At 44.2% G+C, this 26,382-nt stretch overlaps 1 protein-coding gene across 2 annotated transcripts in view; it reads left to right on the top strand.

Moving 5' to 3' along the window:
- The first annotated feature begins 3,972 nt into the window (after positions 1–3,972).
- The window catches only part of LRIG1 (leucine rich repeats and immunoglobulin like domains 1), a 126,730-nt gene continuing 104,320 nt past the window's right edge, over positions 3,973–26,382 (top strand). The window contains exon 1 of one of the 2 annotated variants that reach the window (XM_050781283.1): positions 3,973–4,232. Coding sequence is in view for 1 of the 2 variants with exons in the window: in XM_050781282.1 (XP_050637239.1) it covers positions 4,516–4,733 (218 nt within the window). In the remaining variant the exon portion in view is untranslated. Of the gene's footprint in view, positions 4,734–26,382 lie in introns of both variants that reach the window. The other variant, XM_050781282.1, reaches the window with a different exon arrangement.

Here is a 26,382-nt window from a genome sequence, read left to right as displayed (position 1 = left end):
TCTCCTGCCTTAGCCTCCCAAGTGGCGGGGACTATAGGTGTGTGCCACCACACCTGGCTAATTTTTGTATTTTTAGTAGAGATGAGGTTTCACCATGTTGGCCAGGCTGGTCTTGAACTCCTGACCTCAGGTGACCCACCCACCTCGGCCTCCCAAAGTGCTGGGATTACAGGTGTGAGCCACCATGCCCGGCCCCTTGTTTTCTATTTGAGAAAAATGAGGCTCCAAGAGAGAAAATGACTGGCCAAAGGTTTAACAGATAACAAGGCCTGGCTGGAACCCAGCTCTCCTGAATGGTGCCCTGGTGCTTTTTTAATGTACTAAACGTAGTGTAAAATCTCGCCTAACATTAAGAAAGCACCTCTGAATCTCAGCATTCTTTAAAACCACTAAAGACCACACCACCGGCCGGGCGCGGTGGCTCAAGCCTGTAATCCCAGCACTTTGGGAGGCCGAGACGGGTGGATCACGAGGTCAGGAGATCGAGACCATCCTGGCTAACACGGTGAAACCCCATCTCCACTAAAAAATACAAAAAACTAGATGGGCGATGTGGCGGGCGCCTGTAGTCCCAGTTACTCGGGAGGCTGAGGCAGGAGAATGGCGTAAACCTGGGAGGTGGAGCTTGCAGTGAGCTGAGATCCAGCCACTGCACTCCAGCCTGGGCGACAGAGCGAGACTCCGTCTCAAAAAAAAAAAAAAAAAAAAAAAAAAAAAAAGACCACACCACCTAGAACTATAGCAAACTAGCACAAATTCAGTCCCCAGGAAGTTGTGTTTAAAAAAAAAAAATCCCTGTGGTTAACCTTCTTTCTTGTTATTTTATTATTTGCTTCTCTCCCCAATAGATTTCTGGCTATTTAGATTTTGGGTTCCTCTCTCAAGCAGCGGGTTTAGGATGATTAACTGCTAGGGCTTCCGTAGTCAAGAGAGACCTGCAGGGATTCTCACTGGGGATTTGATTCCATGCTATCCCTGGGGTAGATGAAAATGAACTGGAAAATCTAAAATTCCTGGATGACTCATTCAAGGAATAAGCATTTAAAATGATCAAAGTTGCACTGTGAGGAAAATAAGGACCTACAGTACCCAAATCAACTGTTGCTCTGTGCTGAATGGACCAAGACTTGCACTTTTATGAGCAGGGACATAGATTCCCCTAGACATTTGCCATAGCTGTTGTTGAGATCTCCTTCATCTTAGGCGGTGGCTGTAGATGAATTCCCCCCTGAGCTGGATATCACTGCTCTCCAAGTTCACACTCTCATTGCAATCACAAGCAGGTTGCTAGTATGTGGGCAAACTTCCATACATGGTATGGGGAGCAGACATGACTTCATGCTTTGCTGTAGACGAGAGGAACTGCCAAGGCTCAGGCGCCCTGTCCCCCCAAGTGTGCCCCGGCTTTGGAATCCTTTTCTCTGGCTGCATGGTAACCAGACCACAAGGGATGCTTTAGATTTGTGGGCACTCCCTCACCTTGCAGATTCTTGAATTCTATCCTCCAGAACGCTAGGATTCCAAAAAAGCATCTCACAAGTACACCCATACATATTTGAAAAAAACATTTTACAAGAATTACCCATTTTTATAGTACTAGAAATGAGACAAACCTGAAAGATAATTTTAGGTCAGCATTTCAAGAGGTTCAGTCATTTCAATTCATTTTTGCTGCATATGCTGTTTTATTGTGGGTTGGGGACGCCGAGGATCTGACAGTTTCATTTCAGGAAACGGATGTGGGTATTCTGCATTAAATTACTGTTTTGTGTGCTTTGGTCGTGAAAAACTTAAACACTGACCTAGAGAACTTCATAAATTTAGGGTCTTTTTAATCCATTCCCCCTGCTTATTATTATTTTTACCAAAAGGGATAGAACAAAAGGATGTATTTCTTCTCGTCCAGATGGAAGGTGTATGTTTATGTGGATTACATATAAAACATAAAAGCTGGTTAAAGCTCTGGGTGGAATGGGTCAGGTGCAGCATTTTTCTGATAATCTTTCTTGGGAATTAGATTTGAATTGATTTACCCACATATTTGAGTACTGCTTGGGGCATCACTGCTGAGATCATGCAAAAAAAAAAAAAAAATGAGGCACCATTATCTGAGAGCACCATGAATCAGAAGGGGAAGAAGGAAAAAGGGGAGGAAGGGATAGGAAGATTACATTTTGGCTAAATAAAAGAGGTGATCTTATGGCTGAGGAAAGTTTAACACATTTAGTGTATCTCAATTAAAGCAAACCTCTTAGACTGTGTCGAAAATGGAATAAAAACCCTTTACTTTTTTTTTTCCTTTTTTTTTTCCCTAAGGAACATCTTCTCCTCTTTACCTCCAACCCCACCCCACTTCCATAAAACACAACTCAGATTTAATGTTCTGGAGCAAATGTTTTTCAACAGACTTGACCTGCTTAATCTTCCTGACAATGTGCGCAGTTATGTTAGTAATTTGCATACTCTTGGAAAGGGATATGAGACACCAGCAAACCAAAACGCCCAGAGGGCAGCTATATGTTACAGTGGTAATCTTTTTCCTTTTTTCTCAATGTGTCTGTGTCTGTGCGTATGCTTTAATGTTACCATGTACTATCATAATATACAACTACTATCGTCTGATCTTTAAGAGCCAAAGTTAGAAGCTTTGTAACTATTTTTTCTCCTTTAACCCCGTCCCTTAAGAGTACACTATGGCTTCTTGAAAATCATCTTAAAAAGACTGATTAAAACAAAAACCCAACAACAACAACAACAACAAAGCAACCCCTTAATCAAAGGCTAGAGCTTTTCTAGAAGTACCTTTCAACTCACTAAGGGCTGGGAAGGAGAGTGCACTTTTTTTTTTTTTTTTTTTGGAGACAGAGTTTCGCTCTGTCACCCAGGCTGAAATTCAGTAACAATTCAGTGACAAGTTTCTGCTCATTGCAGCCTCCGCCTCCGGGGTTCAAGAGGTTCTCCTGTCTCAACATCCCGTAGCTGGGATTACAGGCGTGCACCACCACACCTGGCTAATTTTTGTATTTTTCTTTTTTAGTACAGACGTAGTTTTACCATGTTGGCCAGGCTGGTCTCGAATTCCTGACCTCAGGTGATCCGCCCTCCTTGGCCTCCCAAACTGCTGTGATTACAGGCGTGAGCCACCACTCCCAGCCGAGGGTGCACCTTTGAGACTAGGTTTCTGCAGCACACATTCATTTTGGTAATCAAGGACATTATTGCTGGATATAAGACACGAAGAGCAAGTCAGGAGCAGATGTTCCAGGCTGTTCGAGGAGGAAGGGGACCACGCCTCATGAAATAACCAAGGATGTCCCAGTCAGGAACAAGTGTGTTAAGTTTTAAACCTGTGTCTTCGCTCTTGAAAAGCACCTGGAAAATGAACGCGGGTTTGCTTCTAATCTGCAGTCCTGCTTGCAGCCTGAGGAGGACGTAAAAAGCCTCGGGGCCAGACAGCTCCAAAACGGGGGCGTTACCCTCTTAACTTTCTCTCCTCCTCTAGACGCAGAGGGCATATCTTCACGCCTCCTTTCCCCAGCCCACGTCCCTGTTCTCCAACAACAACCTGCATGTCTCCTTTAAGAGGCGGGGGCCGTCCCTCCCTTTCTCCTCCCAGTCTCCCGCCCTTCACACCTTGGGTGGGAAACGAGTGTGGGGGCGGGGTAGCCGGCAAAGCGGGAGGGGCAGGATCACGAAGAGCGCTCCAATGGCCCTCGAGGCTGGCCACGGTGGACTCCGGCAGCCAATGAGCAGCAGGCGGGGAGGCGTGGCGGGGCGCTGTTGCAAAGCGTCCAACGTGGGCCGGCAGGCGGCCGCGGGGTGCGGAGCCCAGGGGGTGTGTGCGGGAGAGCGGCCGGGGGCGGGGCCTGGGGGACTGGCCGGGGCTGGGCCGCGGGGAGGCAAGCAGCAAGCAGCAAGCGGCTGATTGTTCGGCCGCGAGGTCGGCGGGACTCTTGCTGCGCAGAGGAGCCGTGCGGAACCCAAGGCTGCGCGCGCGCTCGCCCTTTGCCCGTGGCGCGCGGACAGCGAGGCGCACGGGGACCTCCTAGCGCGCGCCGTCCAGCCCGGGGTCTACGGCTTTGCGCTCTGAGCCGAGAGGAAGATGCCCGCCGGCAACGAGCTCGGGCTGCGGGGCTGAACGCCTGCCTTCCAGGCGCAGCGGCAGCACTGCCCTCGGCCGGTGTCTGTAGCGGCACTCGGCGTGCGCCGGGCGGACGAGGAGCGCAGCCTGGGTACGCCCTGCCCGAATCGGCAGAGTTCGCAGCGAGCGCGGGCGGGCCGGCCGGCCCGGATGGGCGCGGGGTTTGCGGCCCCCGCCGGGTGCTGCGGAGCGGCCCGGGCACCGGGGGCCCGCTGAGTGCCGGAGCCGCGGCCTCAGAGAGAACTTGGGGCGGGGGCCATGCCCCGGCGCGGAGTCTAGAGCCTAGCGGAGCGCCCCGCGGGCCCGCCCGCGTCTGCGGCCGTTCGGGTCCTCACAGTCCCCGCGCCCGGAGTTCGCAGCGCGCTCCAGACAAGATGGCGCGCCCGGTCCGGGGAGCGCTCGGGGCCCCGCGCCGCTCGCCTTGCCTTCTCCTTCCCTGGCTGCTGCTGCTTCGGCTGGAGCCGGCGACCGCCGCGGCCGGCCCGCGGGCGCCCTGCGCGGCCGCCTGCATTTGCGCTGGGGACTCGGTGGACTGCGGTGGGCGCGGGCTGGCGGCGCTGCCCGGGGACCTGCCCGCCTGGACGCGGAGCCTGTGAGTGCCGCCCTTTCTGCCCTCCTTGCACCCCGGGGCTCTGTCACTCGGGGACGGGGCGGCGGGGGTTCGTACTCAGGGAGGGGGTGTGGACTGGGTTGTATGTATGGAGTTGTGCGTGCTGGAAGATTGTCAGCTTGGGTTGGCGGAGGGGAGACCCTGCGAGGAGGTCCGGGGGAGTAGGCGTGCGAGAGAGCCTGGAGGAGAAGAGCATGCCTGGTGAGGTCTGGAGACGAGCGAGCGTGGGTCGTAGAGGTTTGGGGGTTAGCCAGCACGCGTCGTGCGGGCCGTGTGGGAGTTAGCGAGTGGGAGTCTGGAGCTGAGTGTGTTTGCGTGTGGGTGGGTGGGAAACGTCTGGAGCAGAGTGTGAAGAAGTCTGTGTGGGGGTCTGTGGGTGCGTTTCCTTTTCCTCTCCTGTAATCCAACTCTTTGGTGTCTGAGCTCCTTGGTTTTCCAGTGGGTAATGAATGAAGGTGACTTTTGGCTCCAATCTTTAGTTTACATTATTTATTAGTTGATAGTGTGTGTAGCCGTCTCCTGATCCCCAAAGACCATGGTGGCCTGACTTGCCTCTCTGCGGGGCAGAAGGCAGTCTTCCCCCGAGGACCCCTGAGTTAGAGGGCTTTGACAGTTCCTGGCGACCTGTGAGTGCTGGGAGTTTGTCCTTTTCCGCCTGGTTGGCATACGGAACTGTGTTCCAGACCCTTCCTGTGTGTTCCCTGGGGCCCCATTGGACTTGCTGATCCAGTGGGGTGGGGCCCACCCTCAAGAGTCTCTCCTCCATAAATGGTGCAAATGAGTTTTGGAGTAATGCTGCTTCAGGAGAGGGTGCCGGGGTCTTGGCTGATTTAAGCAATTTGTTTCACCCGAAAGAGGCTCTTTTCTGTGCTGTCAGGATGTGGGCATATTTAGGACTTAGTGGGACACTTCTTACAGGAGATTTGGCAGGAAAAAAAGGCATTAGCCTTCTGTAAACATGGTAGAATAGAATAGCCTTCTTTTACTTCTAAAAAAAATCTGGTCCATGAGTCTAATCCTGTTCAGTTATCGGTAATTAGCATCTCTGTAGAACTATTAGTACCTTTCCAGAAAAGGCCTAGCTTAAATAGTCCGCATTTCAGTTGAATAATTGGACATTTTTCCTAGAACATAGGAAAGGCACGTAGTAACCTCAGGCATGACTATGGCTGTTTTAAAAAGAGAAAACTGGTGTCACAAGTTGTAACCAGCACCTGTGGCTTGATTGAAGAAAATGTGGCCTGGGTTCTGAAGGGAAGAAAAGTTAATTCCTTTTAAATGCAAAGATTCTGTACCTCTCAAAATGGGGCACGAATCTTTAACTTGGCCCCAGACACTGCTCCATCAACAAGTACTACAGAGTTCTGAAGACGACCAGGACCCTTTAGTTACAGTTAGATTTTCAATATCTACTTCTTCTATGGAATTTACTGAGTTAGTGAAAATCAGTGATTGTAGGGTGGAGGCACAGCTGTGTTAAGTACTGTTAGATAGAGCCCAGTATTGTCCTTAGGTAGTATCTTATTTAGTCTGGGGTATTGTGATTTTTCCCTTATATACGGTAGTTTTTTTTTTTAATTGAGTCATGTGGGCAGAATCAGATTAACTTCTTAAGTGTTCACCTGTTGGAAGAGTGACTCCCAATGCCATGTGTCAGTGGCATTGTGGGGAAGGCATTTAGTTCCACAGCAGTAACTTCCCAGAGAGGACAGGGTGTCCTCTTATTTGCACTTTCCTATGGTCACAAGATCCACTTTGCCTTGCCCTTTAATTTTTGGAGCAAACATACTGGTTATTTCTTTAGGCTTTCTGTTGCCCAGGAGTGACATTTCACATGGCATAAATACCTTCAAAATTGAAGTTCTTCTCTTTTACTCACACATTTGATGACTGATAAATACCAAAGAGGGTATTTTGAGCATCAGTAGACTTTAGTATACTGATTATGGTGTTGACTGATTCGATTTTAAGATACGAGCAGCGTGATTTCTGGTTAGTATGTAGCAACACAGTAGGCAGTACAAAATGGCTATCCTTTGAAAAATAGTTGTGAAGTTATCTTATTTCTGATTAAGGACAAATCAAGCAAATGTGTTCTTTTTTTCTAGACTTCAGACTTCTGAATTTAAATCATTAGTCTCCATGAGTCTTATTCTGGAATTTCCATAAGAGTATTTATACGGTTTATATTCCTGGCCAAGATTCAGCAAGACTTTAGGGGAGAAAGTGTCTGTATATGATATAATGAAATATCTTATAGTTTCACCAAGTTTACACGCTCTAAGCCTACAGTGTCTAGAAAATGCTTTGAGCTAGTTTATAAACCCATGAACTAGATTTACTGCAGCTAGTTCAAACAACTTCAGGCTGTGGGTTTGAGATAGCAGGGGACCTGTGGCTTTATGGGACCTTTTTTTTTTTTCTTTTGTAAACAGTGCATCTAATGTGGAAGTTGCTTCTAGGCCTAGTATAAGAAAAGTAAAACTTTTAAATAGTGGATGTCAATGCAGTGTGAATAGAAGAAACAGAATGGAGCTGATAATTGGTGAATTTCTGGGGCCTGAGGATAACTTATTCAGCACAATAGCTTATAGTTGTAGTAGTCAAGCCATAATTTGAGTCTCCCAGCCCATTACGTAGGTGAGATTGGCATGGTCCAACTAGCACATTCATAAATAGCACCAAGCCACTGCCAAGCCTTATTCCAACTTCCCAGAACCTGAGAAGAAGTTGAACTTCTTAGAACTCAGATACTTGCTTTCTTTGAAATTATTTTTGAGAGCATGGCTTCAGGAGCTATTTAAAAAGTATTAAACACAGTTTACCTTAGACTCTTACCTGTGCCATACATTTGAGCAGTGTTTAATCACAAAATGTTGCTAGTTTCAGTGTTCTGAGAGCTGAATGGTAGCCCATTGGGATTGGGTTTAGGAAGGCCGGCAGGCCCCAGAGGAAGAACAAACCCTGATTTTTGTTCTCAGTGTGGAGCGAAGATGACAGAGCATTCAAATGCAAGGATATTCACAAAAGTGTATACCAGATGTGGTTGTCCTAAGCCACATTAAGATGAGTTTATTGATTTGGATCTCTTTGTACTATGTGTTTGCAATACCAAATCAGTTAGCTTAAATCTAACCTTGCCAGTTTTGGCAAAGAAGTGGTGCTTATGATTGCATTAGACAATAAACACCAACTGTGGTTGCCATTGTACTTGTGAAGCAAAGAGGGCCTTTGTCTTTCAAATTTTACAGCTGTGCTGGAAGGCCCAGGTGTGCAGGGTGTTGTGAATTAAGGGTTTGGAAAATACTGCCCATCCTGTTTATGCAAATTAAATTTAAAGTGCAGATCACCAAATTGTTGCAGAACCTAAACTGAGATTCATGGTTTTTTTTTAAGTTGATTGTTGGATGGATGGTCCTGAAATATTTCCTTCTCCATATCACTTAAACTCAACAGACTTTGAACATCTTCCGATTTGTGGGACAGGGAAAGGGTTGTTTGGAATAGGGAGCATTTTAAATACAGGTTAATTGCCAAGAATACAGTCTGAAAGGTGCAAGTGTTCTTGGAGTTTCAGGGAGCTTTAGCTTGAGCTCAGAGTCCTTTCCTCTTGCAACAAGTGTCTTCCCTCTTGAGCGGGGAGAACTTGTCTGTTGCTAGCTGTCTGACAACTTTTTTTGAGTAAGGTGAGGTTTCTGGCAAATAATACTGGTTGTCGTGAGAAAAAGACACACTGTTTAAGTCTTGCTGATATGAAATTGTGGCCATAATATCTACTTTTTGAGTACTGCTAAAGTAGGAAGTGTCCAGAGATCCCCAGCACCCAGTGTAAATTAACTCTGTATTGGCACACAATGTCCCTCTTGCCTTTAGGACATGTCAGAACTGTTCCTGCTCCACTTTTCAAGGGACTGTTTTAAAAAGTAGTGTGCTGTCTTTTTGCATAATTATATTTGGTTGCTAGATTTTACAAACTTTGGACTTCTGGATATATCACCTGTAATTCTTGGAACCATCTTCAGAAAGATGAAGAAACGTTAAGTGTAGTGTGACGAGAGCTGGTTGCTAGTGGATGTCCTCATGTCCCATCTCCCCAGCTCTGCACCATGAGCCGAAAGCTTCCCTCCCTCCAGTGTTAATTACTTTGCCTGGGTTCTCCCTGAAGCTTCCCTGAGTCCATTGGGACGGCCTCCGGCTGACCTTTCTCTCCCTCAGACACCATGATCACAATGAAAAGGCCTCTCCCGCTTCTGCAGGGGTGTCTCCTTGGTGCAAAGTCTTTTCAGCATCCTCTCTTTCAGGGTGGACAGGAATGCGGGAGAGAGCACTGGGGTTTTGTGTGTCTTAACAATGCACCTGGCCCAGTGCTGTGCACCTGCTAAAGCCCTGAAGGTCTGTTAGATAGGAAAGCTGGGTGGAGATTGTTTAAAATAGTCTATGGTTATTTAAAAAGTGGCATCCACAGGAGAGGGAAATGTAGAAGAGGGATTCATTGAATTGAAAGTTGTTATAAGCAGTAAAGAATGTTGGTTGTACCAGAGTCTTTTTTTTCTTCTTTTCCTCGTTTGTTTAAAACATAAAAGGGATTCCTCTGACCTACCCCATAGGTAGAAGGACTTTAAGTTTCACGAGCAAGCCTAACTTTCAATTCCTTTTGAATGAGCTATGTGACATTTACTCACTGGGGACTTTCCCCCTCCTCAGTGACTGCAATTTGAAACCCTGGGGGTCTTTTAAAAGCGAACGGGACTCTGGGCCGTGTTAATATTCAGAGCTGTTTACAATGGATGCAGTTTCAAAGGCTGAAGGCATTGTCTTGAGACAGGAGGGAGGAGGGGTGGGGGAAAAATTCCCAGGCAGGGAAGGGCAAATATCTAAAAATCTCCAATGTTTACCAGCCTGTGGGAAATTTAGGGACCGTTACTGTTTTTTTTTTATGACTTAAGCAGGACACTGAGCCACTGGGGTTCATTCCATGCACCTCATGGCTTCAGTTTTTGTATGTCAATTACGTGGTTATCTTCTGCTTTTGTTTCAAGTTAAAATGTGCAAATTGGTAAGAAACTCAGATCTTATCTCCTCTGCAAAGAAATAGAGGACTTTGAAGACCAGCGGTTAAAATTTTTATAATAGTTTACCTCTGGGACCTGCATTTATGTTTTGCTCAGATAATTTAATATAGCTGCACAGTTTAGAAGAGCAGTTCCGACTGACCAATTAATTGTCCAATTGTGACTAGGACTGAGAAGTTTTTTGCTGAAGTACTTGATACATGACCATTGTTATTAAGCAGAATGAATAGATCAATAAAGATTGCAGAAAAAATTTGCAGTTTATTAATGGTCTAATTTCTAATTGAAAGTTGGCAATCTGTGTCTTTTTTTTGTAGGGGTGGTGGGTATGTTTGTGAACTTTTCTTATACAAAGGCTTTTTGCTTTATATATTCCTATACTCTTATATATTTTGTATAATTTGTTATCAGTGGTTTTTACCCAAGCACTTTATGCATAGTCTTTTGAAACACAAGTTATAACTTCAGTCTGTTCATAGAAGTCATTCAGTTTTTAAGCTGTTTCTCCATTTCACTGGGTTTTATACTTTTCATTTCCTGCTTTTAGTTCTTTATATCTTCTAAGTGGGCATTTGCTACCCAGCTGTCCCCTGGTCTCCATTTGGGTTATTGATTGGGGGAGAGAATGGGTGAGGATAAAGCTTTCCTCACCTTTACTATGTTAAATATGTAGGGACCCTTGCCGCTAGTGGTCACACCCAGCTCACAGTCTTCATTAAAGAGTGGTAAAGGGGTTGAAGGTTAATTCTGTGGTCCATCCCTGGCACCTCCAGTCTACAGCTACATGTGTGATTTTGGGCAAACCTCTTCGTGTCTAAAAAGACAGAAAAATGCTCTATCTTATAGAAGTTGTGAGGACAAAGTTAGATAATGCCTGTATTTAGCTAGGTTCCTCAACAGGGGTCCATCAACTTTGTGATGATGCTGGAGCACAATTTGAAGGTTAAAGGCCCCAGTAGCTCCAATTTATTCTGTATCACACAGCCAGTCTCTCCAAGCCAGATTCCTTCCTTCCTTCCTTTCCTTTTCCTTTTTTCTTCTCTTTCTTTCTCTTTTTCTTTCTTTTCTTTTTCTCTTTCTCCATTTCTTTCTTTTTTTTCTTTTGCCTGCCTGCCTGCCTGCCTGCCTGCCTGCCTGCCTTCCTTCCTTCCTTCCTTCCTTCCTTCCTTCCTTCCTTCCTTCCTTCCTTCCTTCCTTCCTTCCTTCTTCCTTTCTTTCTCTTTCTTCCTTTCTTTCTCTTTCTTCTTCTTTCTTTTCTTTTGACAGGGCCTCATTTTGTTGCCCAGGCTGGAGTGCAGTGGTGCAATTAAGACTCACTGCAGCCTCAGCCTCGTGGGCTCAAGCAGTCCTCCCGTCTCAGTTGCCTGAGTAGCTGAGACTACAAGGCTCAGGCTGCCACACTCAGCTTCCAAGCCAGATTGCTGGTGACAAAGGCTCTCCTGGAAAATGTTTACCTTTGTGCTATGAAGGAGTCTTTTGGGGTGGGAAGAAGGCAGCCTTCTCCTGTGAGTTTTGTTGATATGTATGAAGCAGCCTTCTCCCATGGGTTTCTGGTGATATGTATGAAGTGCCACAAGTGAACTTCACGTACCCTTGGAAATCTTAGCCAAACAGGCAGGAAGCTATGAACAGTTGCAACAGATTATATAATTAGCAAAAATTATTGAGGTATTTTATAAATCTGTTCCAGTTGTACAAATAGTTATGTCTGTTTAGCACTATCCTTTTGGAAGGGAGGCAGGTATGGGAAGGCGGGAGGGAAGTGAGAGGCCCTTAAACTAATCATTTTATCCTATTATTTCCCAGGGTTTCATTGAAACTGAACCCTACCAAGATGCAAGTAGCACCTCTCAGTCAATAGCTTGGAAAAATGCAGGTGTGCTCTTCCAAACAGGGTTAAATTACAGACTTTAGGGCTGGCTGAATCCTTACTGTATCCACTTCTCTTTGGAAAACCTTGAGGGAGGAGGAGGAGGGAGGACAGGAGACAATTGTGGAGTTGTATGCAGAGAACATTTTTCATTTGTTTTGGTCTGTTTGGAATTGCATAGGAACTTTGTAGGGGACACAGGCGGGGAACACAGGGTCATTTGAGGCATCTGGCAAGGATGCCACCTGAAAAGCCGTTTACTGTTTGCTGTCACTCCTTGTGCACCTGTACCTGAGTTCCTTCCTCAGTGAATGGCCATAATTCACAACCTTGCCTACATGAACGGCCACGATTGTTTGCGTCTTTATTACTATTTAATCTAGCATAACCGGCAAGGCCCATTGTGCGAACAACCAATCTGTTCATTCTGCAAGTCCTCATACATTTTGGTTGCCTTATGAACCAGGATGCAGGTTCTAATTACTGCTTGTTCAGTTTGTTTTGGCAAAAGGTGAAGTTTAGAGGATTTAAAGAAAGCATGGCCTCTTTTTAAGTGTTTTGCATTGATTAGTTTTTGAACTTTTGTGGTGCACGGATCTCTAATCTTTTATGATCTGCATTCTCAAGATCTCACATTAGGAAGAAAATGAAGGAAATGAGTGAAGGTCTCTCTTACAAGCAGAATTAGCTGGACTTTGAGAAACACATGAACATAATGCAGGGTTTTTCTTCTTTTTTTTTTTTTAGCTGATTAGAAAAGACAACAACTCACAACTTTATTTTCTAAGACTCCTTTATGCAGCATTTAACAGCTTCCCCCTCCCTGTTTTGTTTCTTCCACCAATTTATAATTTGCCATTCAAATAATTTACTGCTTATCTTGGTCAAAGCATACATTGCACTGAAATTCTTTTCTTCCGGATTACCTACCTGATGATAACCTGTTAGATACAATGAGAAGGACTTAACACTTCTGAATTGGAGGATAGATAATCTTGCTGTTGTTTCAAATCTTGTAGTTCCAGTGCTCTTTTGTTTGAAAGCATTTGTCTCTCAAGCATTAGCACTTTGGGCTGGATAACAAGAAATTAACAGGCTGGGCTCTGCTTAGTGAAAACTTACAACTGATTAGGAAGCAGGCTGTTGCAGATACAGCTTCTTTTTCTTGTGAGATGATCTGAAATACATAGTTTTTAGAAAAAATTTTGAATTAAGGGAACATTTGATACGCAGCCAGGTAGTTTAAATAAACTAACTCACTTCTGTTGCTATGGAGTGTTTTTTCTTATGATTATGGAGAAACGTAAATATTACACAAGTGGACAGAATGTAATGAACTCTAGGTACCTGTCACTCACCTTCAACAATCATCAACTGTCTTATTTGATCTATTTCCCAATATGCTTCTGCCCTTCCATGTTATTTATTATTTTTTTGGAAATAAAGACATTATCATTTTATCTGCAAATGTAGAGTTTGGTTTTTTTTTTTTTAATTAACAGCTTTATTGAGATGTAATTTATATACCATACTATTTACTGTAGGGTGGTTTTAAGAAATTGGAAGTTTTGAAAAAATTGGCATTCATTTTAACTGTGTTTTTCCAAAGGGCGTTCTGGTAAGCTATATATTTACAGAATGTTTATTGGGCACATACTGTGTGCACCCTAGTTTGTATGTTCTCAAAATACAGATTTTTTTTTCTTTTGTAGGAGGTGTTTAGCAAGCTCTTTTGTGCCGCTCGTTTGCCAGAATGTGCAATTCTGATTAACCTTCCACTTTCTCCCCATAGCTCTTACTTGGGAGGTTTCTACCAGGCTATTAATTGTTGATTAAAATCCATTAGTGAACAAACATAATTAGAAATGGACTAGATCATTTAAAAAGTGATGTCTCAGATACTGTTGTTTAGTAGAGGAATAATTAGCCATTGGTTGTAGTTAAGTCATGAGTCTGAATTGAGTTAACTATTGTTTACTTTGTAAGGCCTGACCCTCCAGCTGTGGCTACTTGAGGCTGCTTTAAATAGAGTTAGAGGCAGCCTGTAAGAAAATCCTCAAAAAGCAAAGAACTAGGTTCCTGGAACCCTCTGTGCTTGATTTAAACTTCACACAGATTTGAAAATGCTTTCTCCAAGTAGCTGCTGAAAGGTTTGTTTTACTTTATAAAAGTCCGTAGTTTAATTTCTCCTCAGTCTGGTACTTTGTTGGTGAGGGGGCTCCTTTAGAATGGATTTTGTGCTAGCTGCAGCTTCATTTAGGAATCTGAATGGGAATTACTAGTCCTCCAAATTCCATTCACTTTATCCTAGTTTTTGGAGTGACTTCCATCTTCTATCTGTGAAAATCAAATTCCAGGTAGATTATGGAGTGTTCAGTGGCTTTAAAAGCTGTCCAACATGGTCAGGTTAAACTGGTGGATCTATGAAGCTTAATTAAATTTATATGATATCCGATTAGACACCATTTACAGTGGGTTCTCTGTTTAGAAAAGTGGAAGCACACTCCAGTGCATTTTTTAAAATTATGGGGCAGAAAAGCTTGGTATTGAGAGAGACTATGAAATTCAGTGCTGTTTTGCAAATTGGGAGAACACCATTCTTTCATCTGGTTTTAGCAGTGTGGTGGTACCTTGACCCAGCATCATGCCTCCGTCTTAGTTTTCGTTTTATTTTGAATTAAGAAGAATTTTTCTGTGTGTCTGTGGTTTCCTCCCTCCACCTGGGCTGGTGTGAGTTTCTGGCACACAAGCTCACAGTGCTTGCAAAACTTATAAACAGTCAGAAGAGCTCGTTGCTTCCAGGAAGTGGATTGTTGATGCAATGAAGTGATGGATGCAGAGGCTGCCGCTGGAAGGGAGCAGGGTTTCCTTCCATCTTGGAGGAGGGGAGATCCAGAAAACAAGCTGACATGGCCTGTAGTCACTACGGTCTGCCTCATCCCAAATTCCTCTGATTGTTTTCTCAGATTTGGAGTCTGTGTAGGACTCTTCGCTTTGGGTGGTTTGGCCTTATCCAGGGCTGTGCTTTACCCATTAGAAAAATCAGAGTCTTCTGTGGAGATTTTTGGATTCTTTCACAAGGGCATTTGAAACAATACTTAGAAATGAGTAAATTATACTCAGTTCCTTACTATCTTAAAATAAAGATTGCTGACCTTATTATTTACTTGGGGGAAACTTTATGAGAAGTCTTGGTGCGCAGAACGTCTTTCTGGACAGAAAGGAGACCACGTTTTCACGGAGTTTCTTAAAGGGGTGCGTGACCAAAGAGGCATAAAAATGATTTACCTGAGAGGAAAAAATTAATTTTCTTAAAGTCATGAAAGTGGGGATGTGGTAGAATGGGAAACTAGCTCATGGCCGGGCCTCAGGAGACGTTGGGGTTTTGTCCTAGCTCTGCCACTGATTGGCAGCATAACCTTGGGCTAGTCACTTAATTTCCTGTCTGTAAAGGGATGTATAACTTCTAAGACCCCTCATTTTTAGGTTCATGATTCTATTCTAATTGAAGCGAAAAGGGAGTAAACTTACATTTCATTGGATGGTAAGAATTAGTAAATTGATCTGTGTCTAGGATACTTACTTAAACGTTCTGTGTGTGTGTGTGTGTGAGAGACACACACACAGGGTCCCATTCTGTCACCCAGGTTGAAGTGCGGTGGCGATCCTCCCATTTAAGTCTACCAAGTAGCTAGGACTACAGGCACTTGCCACCACACCTGGCAAGTTTTTGTTTTTTTTGTTTTTTATTTTTGAGACGGAGTCTTGCTCTGTCGCCCAGGCCAGAGTACAGTGGCGCAATCTCGGCTCCTTGCAAGCTCTGCCTCCCGGGTTCACGCCATTCTCTTGCCTCAGCCTCCCAAGTAGTTGGGACTACAGGCGCCCACCACCATGCCCTGCTAATTTTTTTTATTTTTATTTTTAGTAGAGATGGGGATTCACCATGTTTGCCAGGATGGTCTCGATCTCCTGACCTCGTGATCCGCCTGCTTCGGCCTCCCAAAGTGCTGGGATTACAGGCGTGAGCCACCGCACCTGGCCATACCTGGCTAGTTTTTTTTTTTTTTTTTTTTTGAGTCGGAGTCTTGCTCTGTCGCCCAAGCTGGAGTGCAGTGGCGCGATCCTGGCTCACTGCAAGCTCCGCCTCCTGGGTTCACACCATTCTCCTTCCCCAGCCTCCCGAGTAGCTGGGACTACAGGCGCCCGTCACTGCGCCCGGCTCATTTTTTGTATTTTTAGTAGAGACGGGGTTTCACCGTGGTCTCGATCTCCTGACCTTGTGATCCGCCCGCCTCGGCCTCCCAAAGTGCTGGGATTACAGGCGTGAGCCACCGCGCCCGGCCCTGGCTAGTTTTTATTTTTTGCAAAGATGGTGTCTTGCTATGTTGCCCAGACTGGTCTTGATCTCCTGGGCTCAAACGATCCTCCTGCCTTGGCCTCCCAAAGTGCTGGGATTACAGACGTTAGCTACCATGCTGGGCCAATGTTTGCTACTTCTGAGTGAAATTCTCAGATGGATACCATAAGCAGCAAAGAGATAAAAGGGTGTGTGCATGCAGAGTCTCAATGAGGGACCCTTTTGTGAGCCTTTAGATGTTATTGAGGAGGAGTGAATACTCCACAAAGAAAGGGGTGCTTTCCTTCATTTTTACCTGCTTTTTCCCTCTGGCCCAAAGAAAACTATGGAGGTTAGTGCAGATCCACTTTAGATCTTTGATTTAGCTTTTTAAGAACTTAGATAAAAATTTAAAAAGAAAAACAGGAAAATAAATTACAGGCATGTTTTCCCAAAGAGTCCTTTCTCAGGGCCACTGCAGGCAGCATCTTTCTCAGGCAGTCCTTCAATGAATACTTGCGATAAGTAAAGTTGTAAGTGATTCTGGGAAACTGCCTTAAGGACTGGATGGGCCGCCTGTCACATTCTATAGTCATGGCCAACAGGAAGGGCAGCTACTCACTGCACTGCCTGTTCTTTTTGGGCCAGCTTGCCATCCCTTTTACCAGGGAGATCTTTTGTGTGTCCCTTTCAAGGTGGAAACTCAGCCAATTAACGTGTACAGCCTAGTGGCTTCTTTTTTCTTTTTTGAGACAGAGTCTCACTCTATCGCCCAGGTTGGAGTGCAGTGGTGTGATCTCAGCTCACTGCATCCTCCGCCTTCCCGGCTCAAGTGATTCTCTTGCCTCAGCCTCCCAAATAGCTGGGATTACAGGCGCCTGCCACCAAGCCAATTTTTTTTTGTTTGTTTGTGTTTTTAGTAGAGACAGGATTTTACCATGTTGACCAGGCTGGTTTCGAACTCATGACTGACCTCAAGTGATCCACCCACCTCAGCCTCCCAAAGTGCTAGGATTACAGGCGTGAGCCACCGCGCCCGGCTGTGGCTTCTTTTTCTAATTTTGAAGTCTGACTCTGTTTTTGGCCAAATTCATATTAAATTTGCATTGGTTACCTCTTAGTTACACACTGTTTTTGAAAATCTTGACCATTATGACAGTAATTGGACTTCTTAAAATACTTACGGAGAATCTAGAAGCTTTTATTTTCTTTGTTCTGGATGTCCACTTTTCTTCCACGTGGAATTTGTTAGTGCCTTCATTGGAAATTCTTGGGCTTTTCTCTTCCTTCCGCTCATTCTTTATCATGTGAATTTTCATAAAATGAAACTTCCAGATTAAAATTTTTTTTTATTTTTATTTTTTTCGGAACAAATTCTTGGAATTTGGAGTTTTGTTTGGGGATACAGCTAAAATCCAATGAAGTTGGAGGAACAATTAGTGGTTTGGAACTTCTTGACAGAAGTTTAACAACAATTAGGGACCACTTTAGGAATAGAGTGTCCAAAAAACTAGACTTTACAAAAAAAATTCTCCCTTTAAGACCCAAAGATGACCTTTTTCCATTGTGCTTTCTGAGCTCAAAACAGGCCAAATGATCTATCTTCCCACCCTTCCTCGGGCCCCGTGTGTCAGTGTCACACACTCTCGCTGTTACTCACTTGGTCTCGTTCTGGTGAATTTATTGTTTACATCTTGTCCTCTCCCAGAGGAATCTCTGAGTCTATCAGATTAGGTAACTTTTCACACATCCCTCTGTGTGTGTGTGTGTGTGTGTGTGTGTGTTTCTCTCCACTTAGAGTTGAAAGCAGCAGGGATCATTCAATTTCATGTACCTCGGAATCCCTTGATAATTATTTGTTTATTACCTTACCACTTTGTCTTGGAGCTTGGTACATTCTTTCAGGGCAGAACGGATCCCCCAGTTTCATTGTTTCTCTAAGGGGTTCTGAGGTTTACCCCTGAAGTGTAATTGTTCCTGATTGGCCTGTGTGGAGGACTTCATAGGAGTGTTTTTGGAATTTAAATATAAGGAGTAAAAGGCCATTTTCTTTGTACCAAGGGTCTGTTTTCCCCTCTGGAGCCAGCGGCTAAATGCAGAGGCTTTCTTCAATTGCTGTTGCTTCTTGCAGTGTGGCCTCTCAATGAGAAGTCATAGCTTGTGGTTTGTCTGATTTTATATGTCAGAACTTTTGGAGAGAATATTTGACCTAAAACAAAAATTATGGATAGTCCTCTCTTCCTTTCCCATTTCTCCTTATTTTTTACTTTCTGCTTGAGAACCACTTCAAAGAATCAGATGTGTTGGTGCCAGACGCCGTGGAGTTATTGTTAGAAGAATTTGGAAATATAATTGAAAACAAACTTTGTTGAGCAAAGCAGATCTAGGCGAGTTCTTACTTTGAGGGTGAAGGGAATTCCAAGTTTTTCCTCTATTTGGAGCTGATGTCTCAGAACACTTGTTCTGTGAGATGAATCATCTGTGAATTCTACATCTGGGAGTTATATATTGGGAAATGGCATTCTTTTTAAATGTAGAAGAAACACAAAAGCTTAAAGTTACAGTGTAGTTGGAAAATTCTAGTCAGAGTTTAAAATATTAGCATTGAGATGAAATTGGCAGAGTGATTGGACATGAGTCTGTGATACCTAAAATAGACATGTCCATACATGGAAAACAATACGATAGCCACACTTACTTACTGGGACCCTTTTCCGTTGTTTTGAGACATTTTTAAAAAGTCATAAACATCAACTATTCAGGATCATTAGTTGAGTCAGCTGTGACATGAGAATCAGAATTTATTTAAGCATTTGTCTTGAGCTCGTTTAATAAGTTCAGGTGCCTTGCTCACCAGTGAAAAGCCCAGGGCAGTGCAGTATTTCAGGGTCTTCGGGGGAAGATAATGTTGTGTCCTTGTTTTCTCAGAGTCCTGCATTCCAGGCATCTAGTTATGAGGGGCCATGATTGTGGGGATGCAGCAGCCATGCTGTTCATGAGGCAGGGTGGTTAAGAGGCAGCTCTGGGGCCTGGCTGCCTGGGTGACCTTGGCAATTTACTCCACTTCAGTTTCCTTTTCTGTAAAATGGGAGTGATTGCAGTGTTGACTTCCCTCAGCTTGTTATGAGGAAAAAAAAGAAATATTTAACACATGGCCTACCACACAAGCAGAAGCTTGAGGAAGGTTAGCTATAATATTATTATTATAACTATCACAATAATAGCAGTGTACCTTTCTGCAGCAGGATATATCTGTGTTAACTAATCACCACTCTCTTAACTTGATGAAAAATATTGTCTCTGATGTATACATGAGACCCAGAGTAGTTGAATAACTTGCTTAGCGTCTAGCAGTTGCCAGAGTTAAAATTCAGACCTGCATGTACATATTTAGAAGAAAATATGGTAGGACCAGGACTGCCTTCTTTCTTGCCTCCCTTTGACGTCTCTGAATTCCTGGAGGCCAACGATTGGTCTTTGGTGACTTGAAGCACCTAGTGTAGTTCTGGCTGTACAGCTGGTGCTCCATACATGGTGTCTTGAATGTGATCTGGAAGAGTGTGTTTCTTTGTTGGTAGGCGTGTGTGTCAGATCCATTTTTGGTTTGCCTCTTTGGTAAAGGGGGTGGTAACATGCACATATGTTTTGCCATCTGTTGTTTATTGTTTCTGTTAGGTTGTGGTTTGTGTTCCTGTTCCATGTTGCTTTGGTTTCTGGAGCAACTGTGAATATTATATGCTTGGGGATCAAAAAAAGTAAACTATTTATAAACAGTAAAGTATCCTTGGGTTTGGAAAGTGTTTTTCTCAAATGCGTGTATATTTGTTGGCTTTATTATCATCTTACTGATGTATCATTAGATAATTTGCAGATTGAGACACATCTGAAAGATGGGCGAGTCATGGTCCAGCCTTGTGCAACCAGCTCACAGAGAGCCTTGGTGATAAGGCCCTGGTGTTAACGCTGACCCAAGTGGTGTATTTTTAACTCAAGAACATATAAACAGTTTAGCCTGCTGATGGAGTTTATGCACCGCCTGAAATCTTTGGCATGTCTTGGATTTGTGGTGCTGTAAGATGTACGTAGTCCTGGGAGAGTGCTGTGGCCACCAGTGACCCACTGCCCCCACCGTTTATTCAAAAGAAAAGGGATGTAGCAGCAAGATGGAAGGAGAAAGGTGGAATTTATCAATAATTTCGTATGATAATTTTTCCTTTTTTTTTTTTTTTGAGACAGAGTCTCAATCTGTCACCCAGGCTGGAGTACAGTGGTGTTATCTCAACTCACTGCAACTTTGGCCTCGCAGGTTGAAGCAATTTTCCCACCTCAGCCTCCTGAGTAGCTGAGGCTACAGGTGTGCATCACCATGCCTGGCTAAGTTTTGTATTTTTTGTGGGTAGAGACAGGGTTTCATCATGTTGCCTAGGCTGGTCTGGAACACCTGGGCTCAAGCAACTGCCGGCCTCAGCCTCCCAAAATGCTGGGATTATAGGTGTGAGCCACCACGCCTGGCCTGTAGGATACATTTTATGTTAAACTTTTTCTGTCATTACTATTTCACTTTGTTATGCAGACTTTAGCGGGAGGAGAGAGCTTTTTACCCACATCTGTTTGCAACCCCTTGCCCCCAGCTGTAGAGGTCTTTGCAGAGTCACAAATTGGAGCACATGAATCCCACTGCTTAAAGCTGTTACTGTCCACCTGCCCTTCATCACACTTCTTACCTGGCTCCACCTGCCCCGGCCACCAGGTGGGGCTTTTTTTAAGACTTTTTAAATACCACCATGTCCCATGTCCCTCACCCATCATTTCCTCTGTCTGGAGAACGGTTCTTCCCTCTTTGCCTTGCAGATTTCTGTTCATTTGTCTTAAACGTTTCTCCCCGTAGAAACCATGGCTGAGGTTCCCTTTAAGTTAGATTGCCATCGTGAGGATTTTGCAGTGCTATGTACAGAAGTTTTGTGTGACTGTTTGATTCATTTCTGCCACCCCCATTAGTCTATAAGCTCCCTGAATGCAGGGACTGGCTTTGTTTCCAATCCACCATTGTATTCCCAGAATCTAGCATGAAGCCTGTGACACATTAAATGCTCATGACAGATATCAGTGTAGATACAGATAGTGGCATTCATTTTATAGAGTCCTATACGTCCTATGGAAATACCTCTGCCAGATAGAATTTAGACCTCCCAGGCTTCATCTGTGTATTTCCTGAATATACCTTGCTGGTTTGGTAGCTTCCTATACCCCTCACCACCCTCTACCAAAGTCTCTTAAGTATTGAGAAACTTAGAAGAATGGAAAGGAAGAAGAAACAAACAGAACCGAAGTTGAAAAGATGACAGGCTGTTTACCTGCTACATTTAGAATAGGCGGTCTTTTTGGTCCCTCTGAATTTTGGAAAAGTCCCATATGCAAGAACTGTCACTGAAGTGGCGTTGTAGTTTAAGCAGTGCGTGTGAACTGTCCCCACATAGGGTCCTCGGTTGCTGCATCTCTGCTGGATCGCTGGTGGCTGTCCTTGGCAGGTGGGCCAGGCTCAGCCGCTCTCCTCTGTGTTGCGTTTGGCGAGGGAGCCCGTGGTGCCCTTCCCAGCTGTTGACATGGTCTCTCATCTGCTCTTTTGCTGGAGCCGCGTTTTGGAGCCTCGTTTTCCAGAGTTGACACTGCAGGGGAGGGTGGCTTCTTCCATAGACCGAGGCTGTCTAGACACCCTTCCCCTTGTGGTTATTCTGCTCAGTTTATGCTGAGCCCTCGCCAGGCAGCTGGTTTTGGTTGCTTGAGCTCTTACTTTGCTCAGGCCTCTGCTTTGACAAAAAGGATGACCAGGCCAAGGTAGCTTTTCTCCCTCTTTGCTGCTGGCAGAGAGAAAGACTGCTTTCCTTGACCACAGGGAGCTGTAAGAACACTAAGGACAGGTTACCCTGCCTTCTGTGGACCCAGCCCAAGTAACAACGTAAATTGATAGAAGCTTCTATGGCAGGAGACTTCAGGCAGATACACTTCTAAATCTGGGCTTTTTTAGCGTGGACCTCAGATGTGAGACATTGGCCCCCACCCCATCATCAGACATGCATGATCTCCATCCATGGCAGAGAGAGCACTGCTAACATAGCTCGCGGAGCTCCTCTCTGGGCAGTCTCCCAGGCGTGCTAGCAAGGGGCAGTGGAAGCTGTGCTCTGCCTGATGAGCTCGGCCTCACATGTTTCTTTTAATGGCTGTCGAGATCTTGGACTGTGATGCCTTTTGGCCCCAGTGAGCTGGAATAGTCTAGGCAGATCACTCTCTTGGTGGCCATACGGGGGGTGCTGGAGGGGGTGCTATTGATCTCTTAGCCTAGTTACTATGTCTTTATTATTTTCTGGTGACAAATGTTAGGCATTTATCAAATAAAGAAAGTGCAAAAGAAAAACAACTGATTTCATTATCCAGTGATAAATATTATCACTTTGGTGTATAAATTTCCAGTAATGTCTGAGGCTGAATATCTATTTCAGTTATATTTTAAAGACTCAATGTCTTGAATATTTTGCCTGACTTTAAACAGTTTTTAAAATATGCTTTAATATTTATTGTGTAATGAATTATTACAAAACTTACTTGAAACTCGTAAAGTTTCTCTGATACTGGGCATTTAGGCTTTTTCCTAAGCTTTGATAGACATCCTTATGCATAAATGTTTAGCCATTTATTTCCTTAGGATGAGTTACCCAATTCAGATAGCCCTGGGTATGCAGATTCTTAATAATTCAGGTACCACCACCCCAAGAAAGAGGCTGCCAACTTATGTGTGAACTTGTGCTTGTCCCACACCCTCACAAACGTTAAATGCTGTTTATTTCTGTAATCATGTACCAGTTTAATGGATGGAAATTGCCTTGGATTATTTTAATCTGCATTTCTTTGAATGGTGAGGCTGAAGACTTTACGTAGGGTACTCCCAGATATTTCCTTTTTGAGTTTCCTTCCTTTTTTGATGCTCAGCCGAGTAAATCATCTGCTGTCCTCCACTGTGGACTTCGGGCTTGAACACAGTACATCTCTCTGGTACTAGAGAAGCTGTGTTTCTGAGAGAGCACAGGTGTGATTGCATAGAAAACTGTACTCCCAACAGGCATGTCACACGCTTTGACTCTGAACCAGGATATGTGTTTGGGTTCTTCTTAAACCGATGTGGACTGCGTATTCTGGAGGGGACTGTGGCAGTGGCTCTGTGGATCCCGTACTGCTGCAGCCCTCTGCAGAGCCAGCCTGCCTGTGCCCAGGCTGCCCTGTCTGTGGCCAGGGTGCCTGGTACCTGCAGCTGGTAGGAATCAGCGCAGATTAGCGTGGCTGAGAACCTTTCAGGAACAGCTTCCAGCAAATGGAAATTATTTTAAAACAAATTGATGTGGTTTTTCTGTCAAACCTACTTGGAGCATAAACAAGGTTGAATTGTAAGCTGCTTCCCTTCTGCAAGCGAGCCCATGTTTAGAATGTGGCTTTCAGCAAAGTAAACATGGTCTCGAAAGTGAGTTGTCATTGTGTGCATGTGATTTGAAAAGTAAAAGTAGTGCACTGGACTAGCTTTCTCACAGATAACTGTGATAGGGTTTTAGACGTCCCTTCTCATTTCTTTGTCTTCCTGCCACAAAGATCACTACTTCCTGTAAAGGTTTTGAAGGTAAGGAGTAATTTGGTATTGAAAGGATTAAGGGAAAGAAATGCCAGGTCAGTTTCTGTGGTGACAGAAGCATTTTAATTTTGCCCCTTTGCCATGGGGAATATAAAAAACATCTTGTGAAATACTTAACTCTGTGTGCATGCGTGTGTGTGTGTTTGTGTGTGTACATACACCCTCCGGTCTGTGCATCTTTGAATTCTCTGCCAATTTCCAGGTGGTTCCTCCCACCCTAGGGACAATGTCGGCTTTATTAAATTGGGCACAGCCTCCCTAGAAGGTGAAACAATGCTTTTAATGTTCTGATTATATATTAATGAACAACCAGGCCAAGGGGCACTTGCCAAAAAAGCTACAAAGTGAGAAAGCCACCAATATCAGAGTGAACTTTGCACTCTGAAAGTGTGAATGATGCTGGGTGAAAGAGTTTATGGCACAAGGGGAGCAACTGGAATCTCTTTGATGTTGTGTAGCATCCTGGCCCCATTAGACTTTGGGCCTTCCCGTTTAACTTTGCTGGTGAGGGCAGTGCTGAGTTGTGGTCTGAAATGCAGAGGGACCTCAGCCACAGAGGACTGGCATACCTGTGCTGGGTCAGGGGGACCGCTGGCCATTTATTCTGTTTTCAATCAACTTCAACAAATACTAATCTAACACTGAAGCATATAGTCTCACACCCCCACCCTCCCAGCTTTTACTCTGGAGGGACTTTCCAGAAATAGTGTGCTATTATTCTCAAATCCGCCTGCCCCAACCACAGAAAAGGGTTAGATCTTAATCTTAATCTAACTAATTTATTTTCTGCCAATTGTGGTGACATTTCCTCCTGCCTTCTGGCTTGGTCTTAATTTTTGAATGACTGGCCACTGGGAGCCCTGCTTTCCACAGCCTTATTAAATAATTTCTCAAAGGAAGAAAAGAAATTCTCTTTCAAAATGCCAAGACTTTGTTTTCTGCGGGAGGGTAAACTCTAGTTGAGGTTTTCTGCCTCTGATGGATTCGTGGACAGAGCATGGGAGAGCGTATAGGACAATTTGGTGAAGCAGAAAGAAGCTGACGTTCTTTCTGGGTGTTCTTCTGGGTGTTCATTTATCTCCTAGCACATAGAGGAGCAGTTATTTCTGCATTTCTGTGGTACAGAAGTAGCTAGGTGGCATTTTCAGTCTGGAATTCTGACAGCCTGCTAAGGTGGGCAACAGGACTTTATTTATTTATTTTTAAATAGCTTTATTGAGATGTGATTCAAATACCACAAAACTCATCCTTTTAAATGATAGGATTCCGGGTTTTTGGTACATTCATAGAGTTGTGCAACTACTAATCTAGAACATTTTCATCACCCCGGAATAAAACCCTGTACCCATTAGCACTCCTTGCCTATCCTTCCTACCTCCCATTCCCCGGCAACATCTACTTTCTATCTCTATGGATTTGTCTGTTCTGGACAATTCATATAAACAGAATCATGCAATGTGTGGCCTTTTCTTTTACTTAATTACTTAGCACAGTGTTTTCATGATTCGTCCATATTATAGCAGGTATCAGTACTTAATTAATTTTTATGGCTGAAGAATGCTTCCATCATGAGGAGAGACCGTATTTTCTTTACCAGTTCATCAGCTGGTGGATACTTTGTTTATTTCCACTTTTTGGCTGTAATGAACAATGCTGCTGTGAACATTTGTGCATAAGTTTTTGTGGTGATAATGAACAATGCTGCTGTGAACATTTGTGCATAAGTGTTTGTGGTGAATGTATGTTTTCACTTGAGTGTATACCTTGGGCATATACCGAGGAGTGGAATTACTGGGTCATATGGCAATTCTATGTTTGACTTTTTGAGGAACTGCTAGACTGTTTTGTGGAGAGGCTGTGTGCACCACATGGCACTTCCACCAGCAGGGTATGAAGGTTCCCATTTCTGCACTACCTCACCAGCACTTGTTATTATCTGTCTTTTTTAATTTTAGCCATCCTTGTGGGTGTGTTGTGGTATCTCGTGGTTTTGATTTGCATTTCCCTAATGACTAATGACACCGAGCATCTTTTCATATGCTTATTGACCATTTGTATATCTTCTTTGGAGAAATGTCTGTTCGGTTTCTTTACCTGTATTTTAATTGAGTCCTTTGTCTTTTTATTGCTCAGTGGTAAGCAGAGCATGTTTAGAAAGAACAATTTCAAACAGCTTGGGGTATTCCCCTGGTTGGTAGTGCACTTTTCTTTATCTTCCTCAGGCAAGAAGAGTTTTTATCTTTAAGACTTCTAAGATCTTTAGGTAGAAGTGTAATGCACAGTACTTGCCTGATAACTCGCCCCTCTTTTTGCAGTCTCAAGGGAAAAAGAAAATGTGGCAGGAAAGAGTAGTGGTTTTCCTTGCAGTGAATCCAGACTACAGACACTCTAGGGGAGCTTATTACACAGTGTCCCTAGGAGAATGGGAGAATTTGCTCTCCTGTAACCTAAGGAAATTGGCTGTGCATATGCATTTATGGAAGAGCCTGACTTCTCTGCATTTCCTCTGTTCCAGGGCAGGTCTGCCTTTGCCGATGGAGCTTTGCAGCTATAAATTAGACAGAAGTTCAGTATTGAGGCTGTCCAAGTGCAGGCAGGGTAATTGCTCTGGACAGGTTTACAATAGGGAGGTGTGAAGTGCTTGGTAGAGACCAGAAGCTGGGGGAAGGGAGGACGTA

This window comes from Macaca thibetana, chromosome 2, assembly GCF_024542745.1.
Source record: "Macaca thibetana thibetana isolate TM-01 chromosome 2, ASM2454274v1, whole genome shotgun sequence".
NCBI lineage: Eukaryota > Metazoa > Chordata > Mammalia > Primates > Cercopithecidae > Macaca > Macaca thibetana.
Note: the sequence above shows the minus strand (reverse complement) of the source record. Positions and strands in the feature narration are given on the sequence as shown.